Here is a 17,567-nt window from a genome sequence, read left to right on the forward strand (position 1 = left end):
AGACACCGCGAATCCTGTTAAGTATATGCTTGGTCTTCAGTTAACTTTCAAACCTTATGCTCCTCTTTTAATATGGTACTTAAACCAATTAAATAACTTATAAAACCTTTCATTTCCCAGACCATGTCGTCGATGACATTCCCATAGCCATTCAGTTGAAACATATACGAATCGAATGTCCTTTTCTGGAGTGCATGGTCCTGGAGATATGTTGGGTCTGGGTAACCATGGTGATGAGGGTTTTGAGGCCACTGAATAAAAAAAGATAAAATAGTATGGATTTGCCAGTTTCTCTATGAAAGAAATAATGTTATTTTTTGCATGGCTTCCATGGTTGGAGTAAATCAACAAAAATTATCCAAGGCCAGCATTGTCAAAACAAACATTTACACTGAATATTTTGAAATGAAATAATACTCGTATAAAACATTAATGAAGGTTACATGATATCTCATTTGAAACTTATGGTGGAATGCATTGTGCTATATGTGACATAGCAGGATTTCCAGTCGTGTCGTAACAACAAATAGTTAGTTTTGTCTATATTCTGAAAAAAGAATATATTTGGATCGTATGAACATGTGCAAGAATAGTTTCCATCCCCTAACCCGTAGTCCTGAGATTCATTATTGGTGTTTAAGTTTTTTTCTTGCACAGCTTTCCTCTGAAATGACCATTGAGAAATACACTATGTATTCCACCAACATTTATGCCCCTCTATACAATGCATCAGTTAATGCAGGCATAGATTGAACTGGTCAAGGTTGACATGGTTTGGCGATTTTTTGTTTTTGAAACTAATGTGCTACGAAGTGGCACCCTGAGTTCTACTGGGATTGAAACCAACATTTGCAGTAACGGAACACATTAAATGATGTAATATGATCTGTACTGTGAGTATATAAAAATACAATAGCTCACCCACTACAACCGCCTCGTTCCCATTTCAAGGTATCACGGCAAACAAGAAGACGTCGTTTTTATCCGTATGTTGTCTTTGAACGAAACAACGACGTTTTGGGACGCTTTGTTTCAATCGCTTTTTCATCCAAATAACGTCGTTATTTGACATCTGAATTGACTACGAGAGAACGATGCTATGAAGCTCCTCCCTTAAGTGTCAATCAAGCATCATCGTTTACCGTTACTTCTATGTTCTCAGCTTTAAACGGATGCGAAAATGATGTACACACAGCTCTATTCTGTTTGAGCAGTTTGCCTGAATGAAGACAAGATAATAACGTTCCTGAGAAGATACGTGTTCGGGACCACATTTCCTGTAACATATTATTTTCTTACCAGCCCTTATTGTGATGCTTTAGTTCGGAATTAAGCACCTCAAGATTATCCTGAATCTCCCATCTCACTGCGGCTCCTTTTCAATTTAAATGTAGTTGTTTGTTCCTCATTAGTCTAGCTCACAACCTTTACAGTTTGCAAACATTAACCTGATTGTGGCGCTTTAAACAGTAAATAGATGAAAGTCCCAAGTCTTGTAAGATGCTGTTTGTGAGATCTATTGTGTGTGTACTATATGTTAAAATAGTGAGGAACACATTACTCTAACGCCTCCAGTGACTTTGTGTAGATGTTAAGCGTCAACACATGTATAAACGGTAACTGATTGTAAGACCCCCGAAAATACTCACTCGCTGATGCAGTTACAAACTGAAATAAAGGACCGCAACATTCATTCATTTTCACAGACCGCCTCAAGGTAGCGTGGTGTCTCTTCAGGCACTCGTCCCAGTCACATTCTCTTCATGTGAGCATGCGTTACGATTATTTTGTGACTACTATAATATAAATCAAAGGTGTTTTATTTAACGAGCATGAATATCATATTCCACCAAGCGGTTGGTTCTGCATGAATTGTTCTTCATAAATACTTTAAATTATGAAATTAAGGAGTCACCAAATTAAGTGTCAACCCCCGGTCTTAAATGCGTGATGACATCAAAGCAAGTAGCCCTCCCTCTGAACTATAACAAATCAATCAGCAAACAATAGACGTTCCATGAAGTCAGCAAGCAAGTTATGCATTATCACAGCATGGTGTCAGTGTAAAACGCTGATTCAAACTGAACAAAAAGGACCGCAACAGATTGCCTGTAGGTAGCGTGGTGTTTCTTCAGGCACTCATCCCTGTCACATTCTCTTCATGTAATCATTCATTACGTCACATACATGCACATGTAGGAATATTTCTAATCAGTAGCACGAATAATGATAACGATGGTCATGTCAGGGCAATCAACATCGGGGAAATCTCTGTTTTAGAATAGCAGATATATACTGTACACAACAATAGCACCTCAGGTGCAGTTTATAGGGAGGATTGTGTTCACTCAGAGTTAAAATAAAGCTGCTAAATATACAAAAACTAGTTGCACAGTACTTTTAACGTGTACCATAAAAAGCAGAAACATTTGCTGTTTTTCAACAGGATAAATTCTCAGACAACATTTGGCAGTGTCTTTTTGCTAAACCAGTTTTTGCAGATTTGCAGTTACATTTACACCATAAGATAGGAAAGTTAATAGTCTACATCTCTGCATAATGTTATAGCCGGAGGGAGATTCAGTGCTGCGTGAGCGCATTTGTCACACAACCTTCACTTTTTCAAATCTTGGAAAAATGTGCGTCAGAAAAACCAGCATTCACCGTGTTAAACCAATTAGCGTTTGGAGGGATACTGGTTGACTTCAAACTCTGATTTTGGATGGTATTTTGCCCCTTTCTGGGGAATCTCCATTTGATGTTTCGGTTTTGTTGGTCAAGGTCGGGGTTGTAGAAACTCTACCTGTTAAAGGTGTAGACTTACTTATTTGGAATCATCTTGAAAAAGAAATTCCAGGTATTTTTCCTTCATGTGTTGTTACAAAGCAAAGTCCTTCTGATAATGATTCCGGCTAAGGTTTGCCAGGCACCTTTATGGATCAATCTCCTGACCTGTCTACATTTTCGATGGAGAGTACTGAAAATTCTGACAGTTTGACCTTTCAGGAACAAGTTCTGGACAGGGAGCAGTTAGTTAAGCTACAGGGAGTAGACAAACTGATCTAAAACAACAAATAGTTATGGGAGATTTCTAAAAGAAACTGCACTCCTGAATAGAGTCCCACTGTTGTTTAGTAACACCAAACACTAGGATTACCAAAAGCAAGAAACATATTAATTATTTACCACACTTATAACTCGACTTAATATGGGAGCGAAATAAGTGTTAAGTCAATGTTATGCTTGAAAATGTACCACAATGTATCAACTGTATTTAGATTGATTTATGTGCAATGTGAAATTCATCGGAGCTTGATTGGATATAGGACAATATGTTAGCAATAAATACCAGCCTTTAAGTGTTCTTAAATTGTTGTGTGCTCTCTGTTTGTTGTGGATGAATGGTGTGTTATGAAATGATGTGATGAAATTTGTGTTTTTTAATTCCACACTTTAAGGTCTGGAACCATTGGCCAATGTGACGTGAGAGGGCAGAGAGTGGTTTGGATATTCGATCTTAAAGACAGATAATTGCAATGACAAACAATAAAAAAACCAATGTTGAGTGTAAGTACCCAAAGTACTGAATCAATAATAGTCTATTCTAATCGCTGTAAGCAGCATCTCATATTTCATAAGATTTACTTTCATTTACTGTTGTAACCAAATAATAGACAACCGATTGTTCGATAGAGTTACATGTGCATTTGATGTGTATCAATATACATGCAATTGTGATTTAGTTTAATTTCTCGACGCATGTCTGAATCCCAGTGACAGGTTACAAATCCTAAAACTGACTTACCAGCAAATCTTGCTGTACCGCGCGGGACAGATATTAGAGAACAGCTTGCCATGGCAGCCACAAATAGGAAACCTGCTACTTCCTTAAGACAGCCGTCGACATCATGTACGTCAGGGGGCTGCCGCAATGTAATAGGCAGTTAACATTTCCGTCTATTTTCGCATTGAAAACTTCGATGTTTTTACGGACACTTTCTGGACGCTCACCAATTAATCAATTTTAATGAATTTGTAGTCGTGTTCTGTCCAATGCCATTATACGAAAACCAACTATGCTACGTGTTTGCTGTGTATGTTGCGATACGACCCCTTGCAATAACAAAAAACTATTAAAGCATGGATACGGTAGTCAAACTAGGATATTGAAATCATATATGGATGATATCATTTCCTAAAATCTTTCTGCATGGAAGATTCTTTTTACTTCATACGTACATTTGCAAAGAGATCTGCTCTCAGGTCTCTGTTCACCCAACGTCCGGGAGCTGTTCCGATAGATTTACAATTTGGAATTAGGGTCCTTGCGGTGAGCCCATTATGCTTGTTCCATCTTTGGGGTTCATAATGCACACGTCCATCCTGGGCGAGCCACTCGTTGTAGATTGTGACGGTTGTGTCAGAGAACACCGCTCCCCAGAGCAACAAGGTGCACAGAACCAGTAGTAACATTCTGCAGTGAAATATGGATACTTCTCTTCAACAACATGGACTTTTATTCAAGGTTGTAATCTACACGTGATCGCAGCACCTGACAGCTTTCGGGGATTTAGTAAATATATTTGTGATAAGCGTAGACAAAGTGAAAGATAAGGAAGTGTGTGTCAGACACAATAGAGGTTCCCTCTACTTTTTCTGCAACAATCATAGGCCAGCCAAGGTTTGTTTCCACTTATACATCATTATGTACATCATCGGGATATTAAACAAAGATAACAACACATGTCATGTCATTAGGGTCGTACTGTGCCATGCTATCGCTGTTCATATTATCAAATATATACTCCTCTTTTTGCCTGGGCCCAACTTGATTAACGACTGCTGCAAAGTTTTTATATAAATTATATTTTAATAAAAGAGGTATTTTCATTCCTGATAATTATCTTGAAAAATGAAGTACATGTATGACAGCAAATCTACGCTTCATTGAATTTCGTACAATTAAAAAGCCAATGAACATAAAAAGATGACAGTGTTCAATTAACATACAACAGTAATAACATCAAGTTGGGACAGGATCACTGGACTCACAACCAAAATATGTTTGACAGGGAGAGTGCATATGAATTCTCACTTTTATATTATAGTAATAATGCAAACATTGTAGTATTGATAATCAGATAATCACAAACATAACAAAGCATCATGACAACATTCATTGTCCAAGTCCTTCATTACAGCATCATTCCATAAGCATGATTGTTGTTCCCTGGTCAATTATCAATCATTTTCCAGCGTAAGGGAGCACAATAGCGATGTACATTTATGAAAATCAGAAATCAGAGTCCATTGTGTTCGATTCCAACCATGTTATAAGCATGTGTTTTAAATCACTGTCAAACATGTTATTAAAATGCTGCGTTAACACAATTTCAGCAGCTGAGGTAGGCGTACATACAGAAACATATCTCCGCATTTTCCCCCCAAAAGCGAATTTAACTTACCATGAAATATTGCTTTGCGTGGCGATTCATATATAAAAAACTCAAATGTATGCTAACAACATTAACTTTAAAATTAAAACAATAAGATGCAGGGTCGTGTCGCAATGACATAAAATGACATACTGACATTGAAATAAATTTAACACGCTTATCAAAACGGCATATTTTACGCTTGTAAATTTTCTCATGTTCATAGCTCGAAACTATGCTATCTATTTCATGGGATTTGAAACGTAGAATGTGTGAATGTTACATTACTTTCTATTATTAGTAATAAAAGAGAAGATAAGAATTTAAACGTCTCATCACAGACCACGCTCTGTGGTCACGCTCTTGCGAGATTTATAGGACGTAACCGGCTGAGATAGTATTTCTTTTGTAAATTTGACAAGAACACGGTTATATAGATACAGATGTAACGTGTTAGCAGTTAAAACGTTTTGTAGATCTCATTACAAAGAATACAGAATATATATTTCACAACAATACATTATTTTATAGAATGGAAACGACAAATTTCCGACTTTACAATAAGCATGTGTTCAATGTAAAATAGCGACGATACCAGCTATTCGCGGAAAGGTTAGCGCATCCTACCCCATTGGCGGTACATGTAACACGCACATGCAAAGGCAAGTGAAATTTTCCTTGTACAAAAACGGGTGGCCCAGTCGTCTAAGGCGCCGCGATTCGCTGTGCAGAGTTGCGTCCCTGGGGCACGCCAGAAACCTATTATTGTGGGTTCGAATCCCGGTTCGCCCCGATTATGTTTCTAGGTTCGTCAGCACCATACCCGTGCTAGTTGGTTTCAATGAAGTGGTAAACGTCTGAGACCTTCATCTCTTCGGGGTTTCCTCCCACATTAAGCTGACACGCCGTGATATGACTGGAATACTGTAAAAAGCGGCGTTAACCACAACTCACTCACTCACTCACTCACTCACTTAACATGTATACCATTAAACGTATTGAAAGCTTAACTAAAATCTCGGGTGTTGTAACCCTGTTCAAACAGATTTTGCAAATTTCGTAGATTCCCGCTCAAAAGTTGAAAGACTTGAGCTGCTGGAAAATTGCTGGACATCTATGGGAGAGTTGACTATTGGAACCCAGGACAAAAGACGAATTGACATGTCTTCAATGTTTTAGGGTCAAGTCAAAAGATGATAGTTTTGGCAGAATTCTTTCTCTTCTTCGAGACACACAGACAAAATGCAGACATTCTACCTGAAGTCGTTACATTGACTTAAATGATTTGAGTGATTGCAGTTGCATGAGGTGGTGTTGGTATTATCCTTTATTTCAGAAGCCATGTTGTTGATCTTGTTTCCAATTGCATTCCCTTGTTGCATTTGAGAACCACATGTTCTCTTTTCCGTCCATGGTCCGATGGATTATGCGGGTCTTGGTTTCAATGTGCTTTTGATCCTGATGCCACACACAAAACAATAACAAGAGTGAATGTATATCCGATATCACAGGGGAAACCAGCAATCACTTATTGTATCATTGTGGGGAACCACGTGACGAACGAACGATTTCACCTCTTGGCCTGGCCACCCAACCACGCCAAAACCTATATAATGGCCACGATGATTATCATGATATATGAATGTTACGCGATAAATCTCAAAGAACAATTAAGAACGAAGCATACTTTATTTCACGAGAAGTCATTGTCCGATCATGACATAATTTCTGGAGATTACACAATGCTTTCGTAAATTGATGACGTCTTAAATTGTACGACAGTATGATTGAGAGGGGTGTGTTTAGAGAGTATAACGTGCAGATTTGTTGGGTGACGTCAAACATTCGACATGGTCAAGTAAACAAAAGAAATTTGAAAATAGATCCAGTGAGACAATGACTGTCTGGCGCATGTTCATAATGTGCTCCTTGACACAATATCGACACTCATATGAAACAATGCCCCCCTGGCACAAATTGATTATCTGTTCTCTGACATGTTATCAACACATATTAGACAATGTCTGTCTGGCACAGATTGCTGATCTCCTCTCTGACACAATGTCGGATCACCTTTGACATAATGCCTGTCTGGCACAGATTGCTGCTCTTCTCTTTGACACAATGTCGGATCACCTTTGAGACAACGAGTGTCTGGCACAGATTGCTGATCTTCTCTCTGACACAATGTCTGATCACCTTTGAGATAATGCCTGTCTGGCACAGATTGCTGCTCTCCTCTCTGACACAATGTCGGATCACCTTTGAGATAATGCCTGTCTGGCACAGATTGCTGCTCTCCTCTCTGACACAATGTCGGATCACCTTTGAGATAATGCCTGTCTGGCACAGATTGCTTCTCTTCTCTCTGACACAATGTCGGATCACCTTTGAGATAATGCCTGTCTGGCACAGATTGCTGCTCTCCTCTCTGACACAATGTCGGATCACCTTTGAGATAATGCCTGTCTGGCACAGGTTGCTGCTCTCCTCTCTGACACAATGTCGGATCACCTTTGAGATAATGCCTGTCTGGCACAGGTTGCTGCTCTCCTCTCTGACACAATGTCTGATCACCTTTCAGATAATGCCTGTCTGGCACAGATTGCTGCTCTTCTCTCTGACACAATGTCGGATCACCTTTGAGACAACGAGTGTCTGGCACAGATTGCTGATCTTCTCTCTGACACAATGTCTGATCACCTTTGAGATAATGCCTGTCTGGCACAGATTGCTGCTCTCCTCTCTGACACAATGTCGGATCACCTTTGAGATAATGCCTGTCTGGCACAGATTGCTGCTCTCCTCTCTGACACAATGTCGGATCACCTTTGACATAATGCCTGTCTGGCACAGGTTGCTGCTCTCCTCTCTGACACAATGTCGGATCACCTTTGAGATAATGCCTGTCTGGCACAGATTGCTGCTCTCCTCTCTGACACAATGTCGGATCACCTTTGAGATAATGCCTGTCTGGCACAGATTGCTGCTCTCCTCTCTGACACAATGTCGGATCACCTTTGAGATAATGCCTGTCTGGCACAGATTGCTGATCTTCTCTCTGACACAATGTCGGATCACCTTTGAGACAACGAGTGTCTGGCACAGGTTGCTGCTCTTCTCTCTGACACAATGTCGGATCACCTTTGAGACAACGAGTGTCTGGCACAGGTTGCTGATCTTCTCTCTGACACAATGTCGGATCACCTTTGAGCAGCGAGTGTCTGGCACAGGTTGCTGCTCTTCTCTCTGACACAATGTCGGATCACCTTTCAGATAATGCCTGTCTGGTACAGATTGCTGCTCTCCTCTCTGACACAATGTCGGATCACCTTTGAGATAATGCCTGTCTGGCACAGATTGCTGATCTTCTCTCTGACACAATTTCGGATCACCTTTGAGATAATGCCTGTCTGGCACAGATTGCTGCTCTTCTCTCTGACACAATGTCGGATCACCTTTGAGATAATGCCTGTCTGGCATTTGATTGCTGCTCTTCTCTCTGACACAATGTCGGATCATCTTTGAGATAATGCCTCTCTGACACTGATTGCTTCTCTTCTCTCTGACACAATGTCGGATCACCTTTGAGATAATGCCTGTCTGGCACAGATTGCTTATAACCGCTCATCTCTTGGACACCGTGATACAACCCTTTCAGGATATGCTTATGCATTCACAGGACACATATTTTCTAATATGCTGTTTTGGTTTGCCTCGTCGTCAGCAATATTTCAGCAATATGGTGGTAATATGTGGGTACTCGTATCTTGACCAACGAAATTTCATCGCAATACTATTTTCATTCCCGTCGTGGTGCTTCTCCTGTATGTGAATATTGTTAAATGCCTCAGTAACCAATATTCAAGGTTAAGCAAAAGGAATCTATAAATAATCGATTCGGGACGAGGTAAACAAATGTCTAAATTCTTGCACTATTGATCCACACCATCATGGCACCATTGCAGGCAATCAGACGAAACTCTTAGTCCGTTGTTTGCGTTGTGCGTTGAGGACCTTTAATGCCCCGGAATCACCAGGCAGTTGTTTATGAAACCAAGACAAGACATCTGAGATGGATAAAATGAAATCAGGAGAAGTGAAGATATTTTACTTAATCCCTTAAACTGTATGTTTAATGCCTTGATTGTCTGTCATAACAGATTTAATGTAGTAATAGACACTTGCCTTGTAATAGCGTTGGTGTGGTAAGGGGAATTCTGAGGTTGGTAAATGATTAGATGGGAATCGTTAGTTTAACAATTATCATGGTCTATAGGATCTTCATCCAATCGTAATTCACAACGGACATGCCATCTCGGGGACAACCACTCGTCGTAGACAGTTAGCGACTGTCGTGTCCACGTGCAACCCCCGCAACAACAAGGTGAGCATAACCTGGAGCAACATATGGATCATGAATATGTTCTATTTTATGATGGTTTCCTGTATTCTTGGTGTGAGTAGTGACACATGGACGTTATGGCCTTGAGCATATCATGTTGTTTTGGTGTTCGTGGGTACAAGATATTTCTTTCGCTAGTTAGGAAATGCTCACATAGGTCTGGCTACATTCCTGCCAGAGAAAACAAAGCAGCGGGGGCTAAAAATATTCTCTAACTTTCCGTACTTAACGTTTTATCTTAAGTGCATAGCTGGCACACCTTTATGTCATATCTTCAGGTTATGTCTCGCAGTTTGTTTGTGGTTCAATTTAAAAACACACTCTTTTAAGACCTTCCAGATTTGGAATGAAAGTTGCCAGCCCATCGTACACCATTTTTGCGTTAATAAATTAATAAATTCATCTTCACCTTTGAAGGCTGAGAGGTAACTTATTTTTGTATTATTTCTTGTTCCGGCAAATGAAATTTGCCCTACGTGGAAGACAATTCCAGGATGACGAGGACATAAAGGTTTCCACAGAGGCGTGGTTGGAGGGCCAATCTGCGGATTTCTAAAAAAGGGGTATAAAAAGCTTGAAGGACAAATGGAATAAGTGTATTGAAAAATAAAAGTGCAAAAGATATTCTGCGACATGGTCTTATATTGAAGTTGCAAAACACCCCTCGTATATAGTTACCTCTTCACCTTCAAAGGTGAAAGGGGGGCACGGGTGGCCCAGTCGTCTGAGGCGCCGCGATTCGCTGTGCAGAGTTGCGTCCCTTGGGCACGCCAGAAACCTATGATTGTGGGTTCGAATCCCGGTTCGCCCCGATTATGTTTCTAGATTTGTCAGCACCATACCCGTGCTCGTGGGTTTCACTGAACGGTAATTCATGCAATCTGAGCAGACTACAGTTAATAAGGACTTAATGTGTTTCTAATTTCATCGCATAAAGTAACAATAATAATTCGAGTTATTCAGAACCAACAAATATACCCCTACATTCTGTATTTTGTTTAGCATAGTCTGTAATTCAGAAATAAACAGCAAAAAGAAAAGGAATTAAGACACAACATTTCCACTCAAATATTCCAAATATTGATCAACAGAAAAATTAGATAGTTTTACTGCCACAAAAAAGTTTGAATAAATATTTCTTATCAAATGAAATATATGTTAAGTTCAACACATATTTAAAATATGGCAATTGATCTTGGTCGTTTGAAACAGTACGGTGCCAGACTTGTTCGTTAGTGATGATATCTTTTCCAAAAACACTTTCTGTCATTAACACTTCCAATGAGTTCCAAAGGTAGATTCTTCATACTTTGTCTTTTTCTGAGGGCATTATATTATACTCTGTAGACATTTCTAACAGTGTTTTAAAATGATAGTAGATATTACCATTCTGTATCATACCACTTTTCTGTATCTCTGCTAACTGGTAGACGATTATGGTGTTGCAAGATGCAGCACGCGCCTGTAAAGTGCCTGTTAATGTGTCGACAGCGATATTAACATCTTCACTCAACAGTTGAACACACTGATCGAGGCTAAATATTTTATTTATAAAGTACATAAGACATGACGACACTAAATGTATGTCTAATATTGGTATACCATGTACATCTTTGGACATATGTCATGTTTTCATTTTGGGTATCACATATTACCAGGTCATCTTTAATATCACCCTAAACAGGAACATCGAGTGTGGACTCTGAATCCGACATTTTGTCAAACAGGTTGGTTGAACACAGTACATAATACACTAAACATGCCAGAACTATAGTCATTAAAACTTCAAATGCGTGCGTTATAATCGCCGGGTAGAATGGCGTCACAATATGCATACTCATACAACTCTGTTGAAATAATAATCTCTAAATAATCTATCCCTTTTTTAGATCTAGTGTCTGTTACAATAGAAGTCGAATTCAGGGTGAATATAGACGAAACCAACTGAAAGATCTCGCTGAAAACATCATCGACGGCATATACCATGCTCTAATGACGATTGAACATACACTGCCACGTCCCTCTACAGTTAGTATAATGCAATAATCGGGGAAGGCAAGGTCTATCCTTTCCTTGGCACAATTCTGCAAAACCTCAAGAAAACCTCCTATGTCATTCTTAGAAAAAGAATTGTTTAAAATCGTTTTACATCAGTTTGCTTTGTATGCCGTTCACATTCCAGCACAACAACGAAAACGTTTTGCCATTCTTCATTTTACTGTCAATCAGAGTCGGGCACATTCCTATGCTGGGCTGTTCGGCGCGAATTTAACATCACATATCGCTTCTTAACGTGTTTTCGTTGCTGTGTTAACAACTTCCTTCAAAGTAACATCACTGTCATCTTCCAGGACAGGGGTGTATATTGTGTCCTCAATAAATAACTTGTCAAATCATAGATGTACATTTAGGTCTTTTCCCTCTGGCTTCAATTAGCATTGGTTTAAGCTTTGCTCATTTCTCTCTCACAGCTTTTTGAGAACTCTGCATTAATCCACATTTTGGTTCCTTTAATTTTTTGTTAGCTGCCGCAAAGATATCACGCCTGTGATGATCGTCATTCTGTGTGCTCGGTTTTAAGATTTTTGAGTCGTCTGGTTCTAGTTTCTCTCTCATGATTTTTCTTATGGCAGAGTAACAATCGTCCCTCGTTTCATTGTGTTCCATTCTATGTACATCGTGAAAAATCACAGCGTCTGCTTTGATTTTCTAAATCCTCCATTTTGCGACCCGTGAAGAACCTGGGGTAGAATAGGTCTTCAGCAACCCATGCTTGCCGTAAAAGGCGACTAACGGGATCGGGTGGTCAGGCTCGGTGACTTGGTTGATGCATTTCATCGATCCCAATTGCGTGGATATCAATCACTGGATTGTCTGGTCCAGACTCGATTAGTTACATACCGCCGTCATATAGCTGGAATATTGCTGAGTGCGGCGTTAAACAACAAACCAAACCAAACCAAAACTTGGAGTCTGACCACATTCCTGCCAGAGATACCAAAGCAGTGGGATCTAAAAATATACGTTAACCTTCCGTAACGTTTATCTGAAATACATAGTTGGCACACCTCTTTGTCATATCTTCAGATTTGTGTCTGTCCCTGTGCGTGTGGTTCAAAGTGAAAACACACCCTTTTAAGAGGGTCCAGATTAGTTTTACTTATGAGTGTCAAAGTCAAAGACACCAACGCAAGCGAATACGATATAATGCTTAGCATCAAATGGAAACTGACTGCTTGTTGTAAAGTAAAACAAACCAACAAGAGACAGGTTCCTGGTCACACAGTTTTACACTGCATAGCTATCAACACATTTGAGCGTTCATTGTTCCTTATAAACTGACCTTGCACTGTTACAGATGTAAGTCAAATATTTAAAATGTCAAGCTTCTGAGAAAGAGCCTAGGCAGGGAATCTTGGGTGATGAGTGATCTTCACACGAACGCTGGTCGTGATGTAATGACATGTGTTAAGAAATACGAAAGGAAACGCCCGTACACATGACGCTAGCATATGTATATAGTAACTTCCTCAAAACTGCCGACATTAAATAGTACTACATTCCTGACAACGAATCACTGTCCAAGCACAATGCAATGGATATATACCGAATCACAACAGAAACAATGTAATACAGTTAGAATCATTGTTCAGCATTATAACAATGTCATGGCCATAATCAGCTTTTGGAATTTATGATAATTCTGAACAATGGTTGTCCTGACTCGGTCCTTGTGACAATACTGCACAGAACCATGCTAGAAGGTGATAATTGGGTGTGACAAAAAATGTCCAAAATATGGAATGGATATATCGATAGTTCTATAGTATCTATAGGTTTATTTTGTAATTAAAATCAAGATTGAATCGCTCAGAACATCTCAATTTGGGGTAATGAGTAGGCGACCAGAAGTAAGGGAAATCTGAATTTTCGGACTTATAAGAAATTTTTAGAACCTGGGTTAGGACGCTCTATAGCCCAAGATAATGGGTTTCGCTCATGCTTTATAATTCCGACGAAAACACAAAGTGTTTAATGTGTATAAAAATGCATATAACGATGCACTTACAAAACTCGCAGGTCCATCTGACAGGAGAGGTAATAAACTTAGGTTGTATTGCCGTGTAAAACAAGAATACTCTGTTGACGAGTGCGTAATTCACTTTTGCCCCGAGCCACAGACGCGTCTTAGCAAAATATGTGACACTGTTCACATGAATATATTATAGTATCATACACTGAAATAGGGTTATTCATTAACGAGCTTGACTACACGATCCCGTGAGTCGCCTCTTACGACAAGCATAGTCGCCTTTAGACAAGTGAACTAATACCATGTGGAATCTCAAACAATTATATGATTTGCTTGACTGTTAACAATCTCATAAAAGAACCAGGTTGAACTATGTCTAAACATTTGCCTTTTAACTTTGTACACCACTGTCTCATTTGAGAAAGTTAAGGACAAACGTTATGTCTTGAGCCATGTGGCTTTTGCTGACTAAACGTGGTGACCATAGGTATAGTTCCATGAATATCCTCATGTTAGGGCCAATTAGTAAAAAGTGAAAGCAAATGTCATTTGAACTTTACTGAGAAAATGCTGAATTGTGAAATGCTGGACTTCCTCATTTATACCACCAATGTAAAATGTGGAGGTAAGACATTTAAGCAAGAGGTAAGCATCCCCATGGGCACCAATTGCGCATCCCTTCTTGCTGATCTGTTACTTTATGCACATGAATCAGAATTTCTGCTGGGATTGGCAAAGTCATAACAAGGTCATACAGCCAAGAAGTTTAACTTAAACTCCAGGTATATCGATGATCTGATATCGTTCAATAAGCATTTAATAGCCGAATCCCTTCCCCTGATTTACCCACCTGAACTACAAGTAAAGGAGACCAGTCATCTCTTTAATATTTAGATCTACGCATAACGATTCAGTGACAAAACGATCTTGTATGACAAGAGTGATGGCTTTAACTTTCCAATAGTCAACTATCCCTCTTATTCAGAGGCTGTCCAATAAAACACACTTTCCTTTCAGGTTTGAATCTAAAGCTCGTTGTATTCATTAATAGAGATGGTATGGTCTTTGGGAAGGTATTTCCCGCTTAATCATGAGCAACTGATGAACTGCACATTTTTCTTGTTGCATGATATTTCATTCTCTGACCAGTTGATTGGGGTCATTCTGTGTTTCTCCATGATAGAACTCAAAACCATGAATTACAACATTGTCCTATCAAACGTGTTGTTGATAATTTACTCATGGCAGTTCCATACATGTTGAAACACTTTGTGTTACAAAAACACAATATTCACTCTGGCAGTGACTGTTAAAAGCCGGTGCAGAATCCGAATAACATTAAATATACCTTCTTCAAGCCATATTGAATTTGTGGGTATTTTTTCAAAATCAATTAACTTAGTAATCAATGCAATATATCTCTCTTACGTATCAGAGTTGTTCTTTTGGGAGAAAGGTATTTATCATATCCCACACAAAACACTAGATCATCGAAGATACGATAAATTTGGAATTAAAAAATATATGTTAAACTAACGGCTCTTTAAACTGTTGATTTATTGTCTCAAGACCAAGTGAGACTAAACTAATCCACATATAGTGAGTGAGTGAGTGAGTGAGTTAATGCTTTACGTCACATCGGCAATATTTCAGCCATATCGTGACGAGAAGTTATACATGAAATATACATATATTTAAACTTTATAAAAATCTGTCATCGAAGGACAGTATGATAACTAGAATATCACAGATAAGATTTAAAACTAGTTGCGGAACATTTAAAAGCATTAAGTAGTAAGGAACAACACACTATAAAACTGGGCTAGAGATCGTCAGTAACTAAAGGGAGATCACCATACCAGGGACCATGGGGACTTACAGTACCTTTGCTTCCTGCATGGACCCTGGCAGGATTTATATCAACCCTTCAGTCACTGGCGATAATTTACCAGTTAAGCCTTATAATAAAATGACAAAAATCCTACGTTTTAAAATTCTGGCATGCACAACAATACTTTGAATGATGTGGGACTTACATACCCTCTTAGGGGGACAATAATTTTACACTACTTTAACCCCCTTCGAGGGTATAGCCACTAACAATCTAAGTTATTAATTAGCACTACCAATATGTAAAATAATACATTAAACACATCAAATTTTTTGAAGAAGTTCGATTTCTTTTAAAAAGCAGAATATTAAACGAGAATTAACATCATTAAAAAGGTCCTTAATTGTTTTAACACTGAAATATTTAACCCTTGTGATGAAAAAATCAATGCAGTCAAGCAGGACATGCTTGACCGTGATTCTTTCATCACAAGGGACACAAAACGGAGGATCCTCACCTTTCAATAAGTATTCATTTGTATATCTTGAGTGGCCAATACGCATAATGACCTCTTCAAATCTGGACTGACAGTCCAAGTAGGTGTAACCGATATTTGGTTTAATTTGATGTAATTTATTGATACCTACTTGGGTGTCCCACTTCTTTTGCATCAGATCAAGAATGTAAGATCTAATTGCAGGTTTATAATCAGTGTAGGGTATGAGAAGTGTTGTCACAGATTTGGTGAGTGCTGCTTTAGCAGCAGCATCGGCCATTGTGTTACCAGTGATACCAACATGGCTTGGTAACCAACAAAAGACGATGTCATATTGGCCAATAGCAAGATCATTAAAAAATTCAAGAATTTGGATTAAAAGTGGATGTTTGGATGACATATTGTTAATCGCCTGAAGGCACGAAAGTGAATCAGAAAAAATAATGAATTGTTTATGTTTAGATTGATGACTGATATATTTTAGTGCTGTAAAAATGGCATGTGCTTCAGTTGTAAATATGGATCTGTTATCGGGTAATCGGGAAGATATTGTTCTGGATCCAATGACAGTGGCTCTAGCAACTGCACCACCATCAATCCACATATAGAGGTTATCAGCTGTGAAGTTTCGTCTTGTAATTCTCATGTGTTGGGTGAAAAAGAATGTGCTATGTGAACGTATTACAATGTGTGTATTCCTGATATGTGATACTTACAATATGGAAAGACATGAATGTAATAATCTCTTTATCATGAAATTTAAAGTTGAAATTGATTGAATTTTAAGGCATATTGATATTCACTTCGTCTTAGTGGACTGCCTCATTTATGATATAATGCCAACGGAATTAAAGTCAGGTTTGTTTACATGATCACTCGACCCGTGAAGATTTCGGGGTAGAATAGGTCTTCAGCAACCCATGCTTGTCGTAAAAGGCGACTAACGGGATCGGGTGGTCAGGCTCGCTGACTTGGTTGATGCATGTCATCGATCCCAATTGCGTGGATCGATGTTCATGATATTAATCACTGGATTGTCTAGTCAAGACTTGATTATTTACAGACCGCCGTTATATAGAATACTGCTGAGTGCAGCGTTAAAAACAAACAAACAAACAAACATAATCACTCACACATCGGGAAACCGCTACCAAATGATCTGATGACCGATAGCACGTTTGGGGCAAGCAAACACCGCATCGATGTAAAGAGGTTTTGTAAAAGAAGTTCCTGCGAGGTAACCTCACTTGCATATTTATCGGATTGAGATAGAAAATGTATTTGACTGGTTCATCACCTCGATAACAATAACCATTTATTTTTATTCGTGGTAGCTTGAGTATATGGCATCTTTCAATTTGAATTGT

At 38.9% G+C, this 17,567-nt stretch overlaps 1 protein-coding gene across 2 annotated transcripts in view; it reads right to left on the bottom strand.

The window, feature by feature from the left end:
• The window catches only part of LOC124115193, a 28,074-nt gene extending 23,550 nt beyond the window's left edge, over positions 1-4,524 (bottom strand). Inside the window, exons 1-2 of one of the 2 annotated variants that reach the window (XM_048390193.1) lie at positions 4,240-4,523; positions 107-251 (exon numbers count right to left, since the gene is read on the bottom strand). In XM_048390193.1, coding sequence (XP_048246150.1) covers positions 107-251; positions 4,240-4,473 — 379 coding nt within the window. In that variant the 5' untranslated portion in view covers positions 4,474-4,523. Of the gene's footprint in view, positions 1-106; positions 252-4,239 lie in introns of both variants that reach the window. The other variant, XM_046476108.2, reaches the window with a different exon arrangement.
• Positions 4,525-17,567: the final 13,043 nt, after the last annotated feature.

This window comes from Haliotis rufescens, unplaced genomic scaffold (genome assembly GCF_023055435.1).
Source record: "Haliotis rufescens isolate VD_foot unplaced genomic scaffold, xgHalRufe1.0.p SCAF_86, whole genome shotgun sequence".
NCBI lineage: Eukaryota > Metazoa > Mollusca > Gastropoda > Lepetellida > Haliotidae > Haliotis > Haliotis rufescens.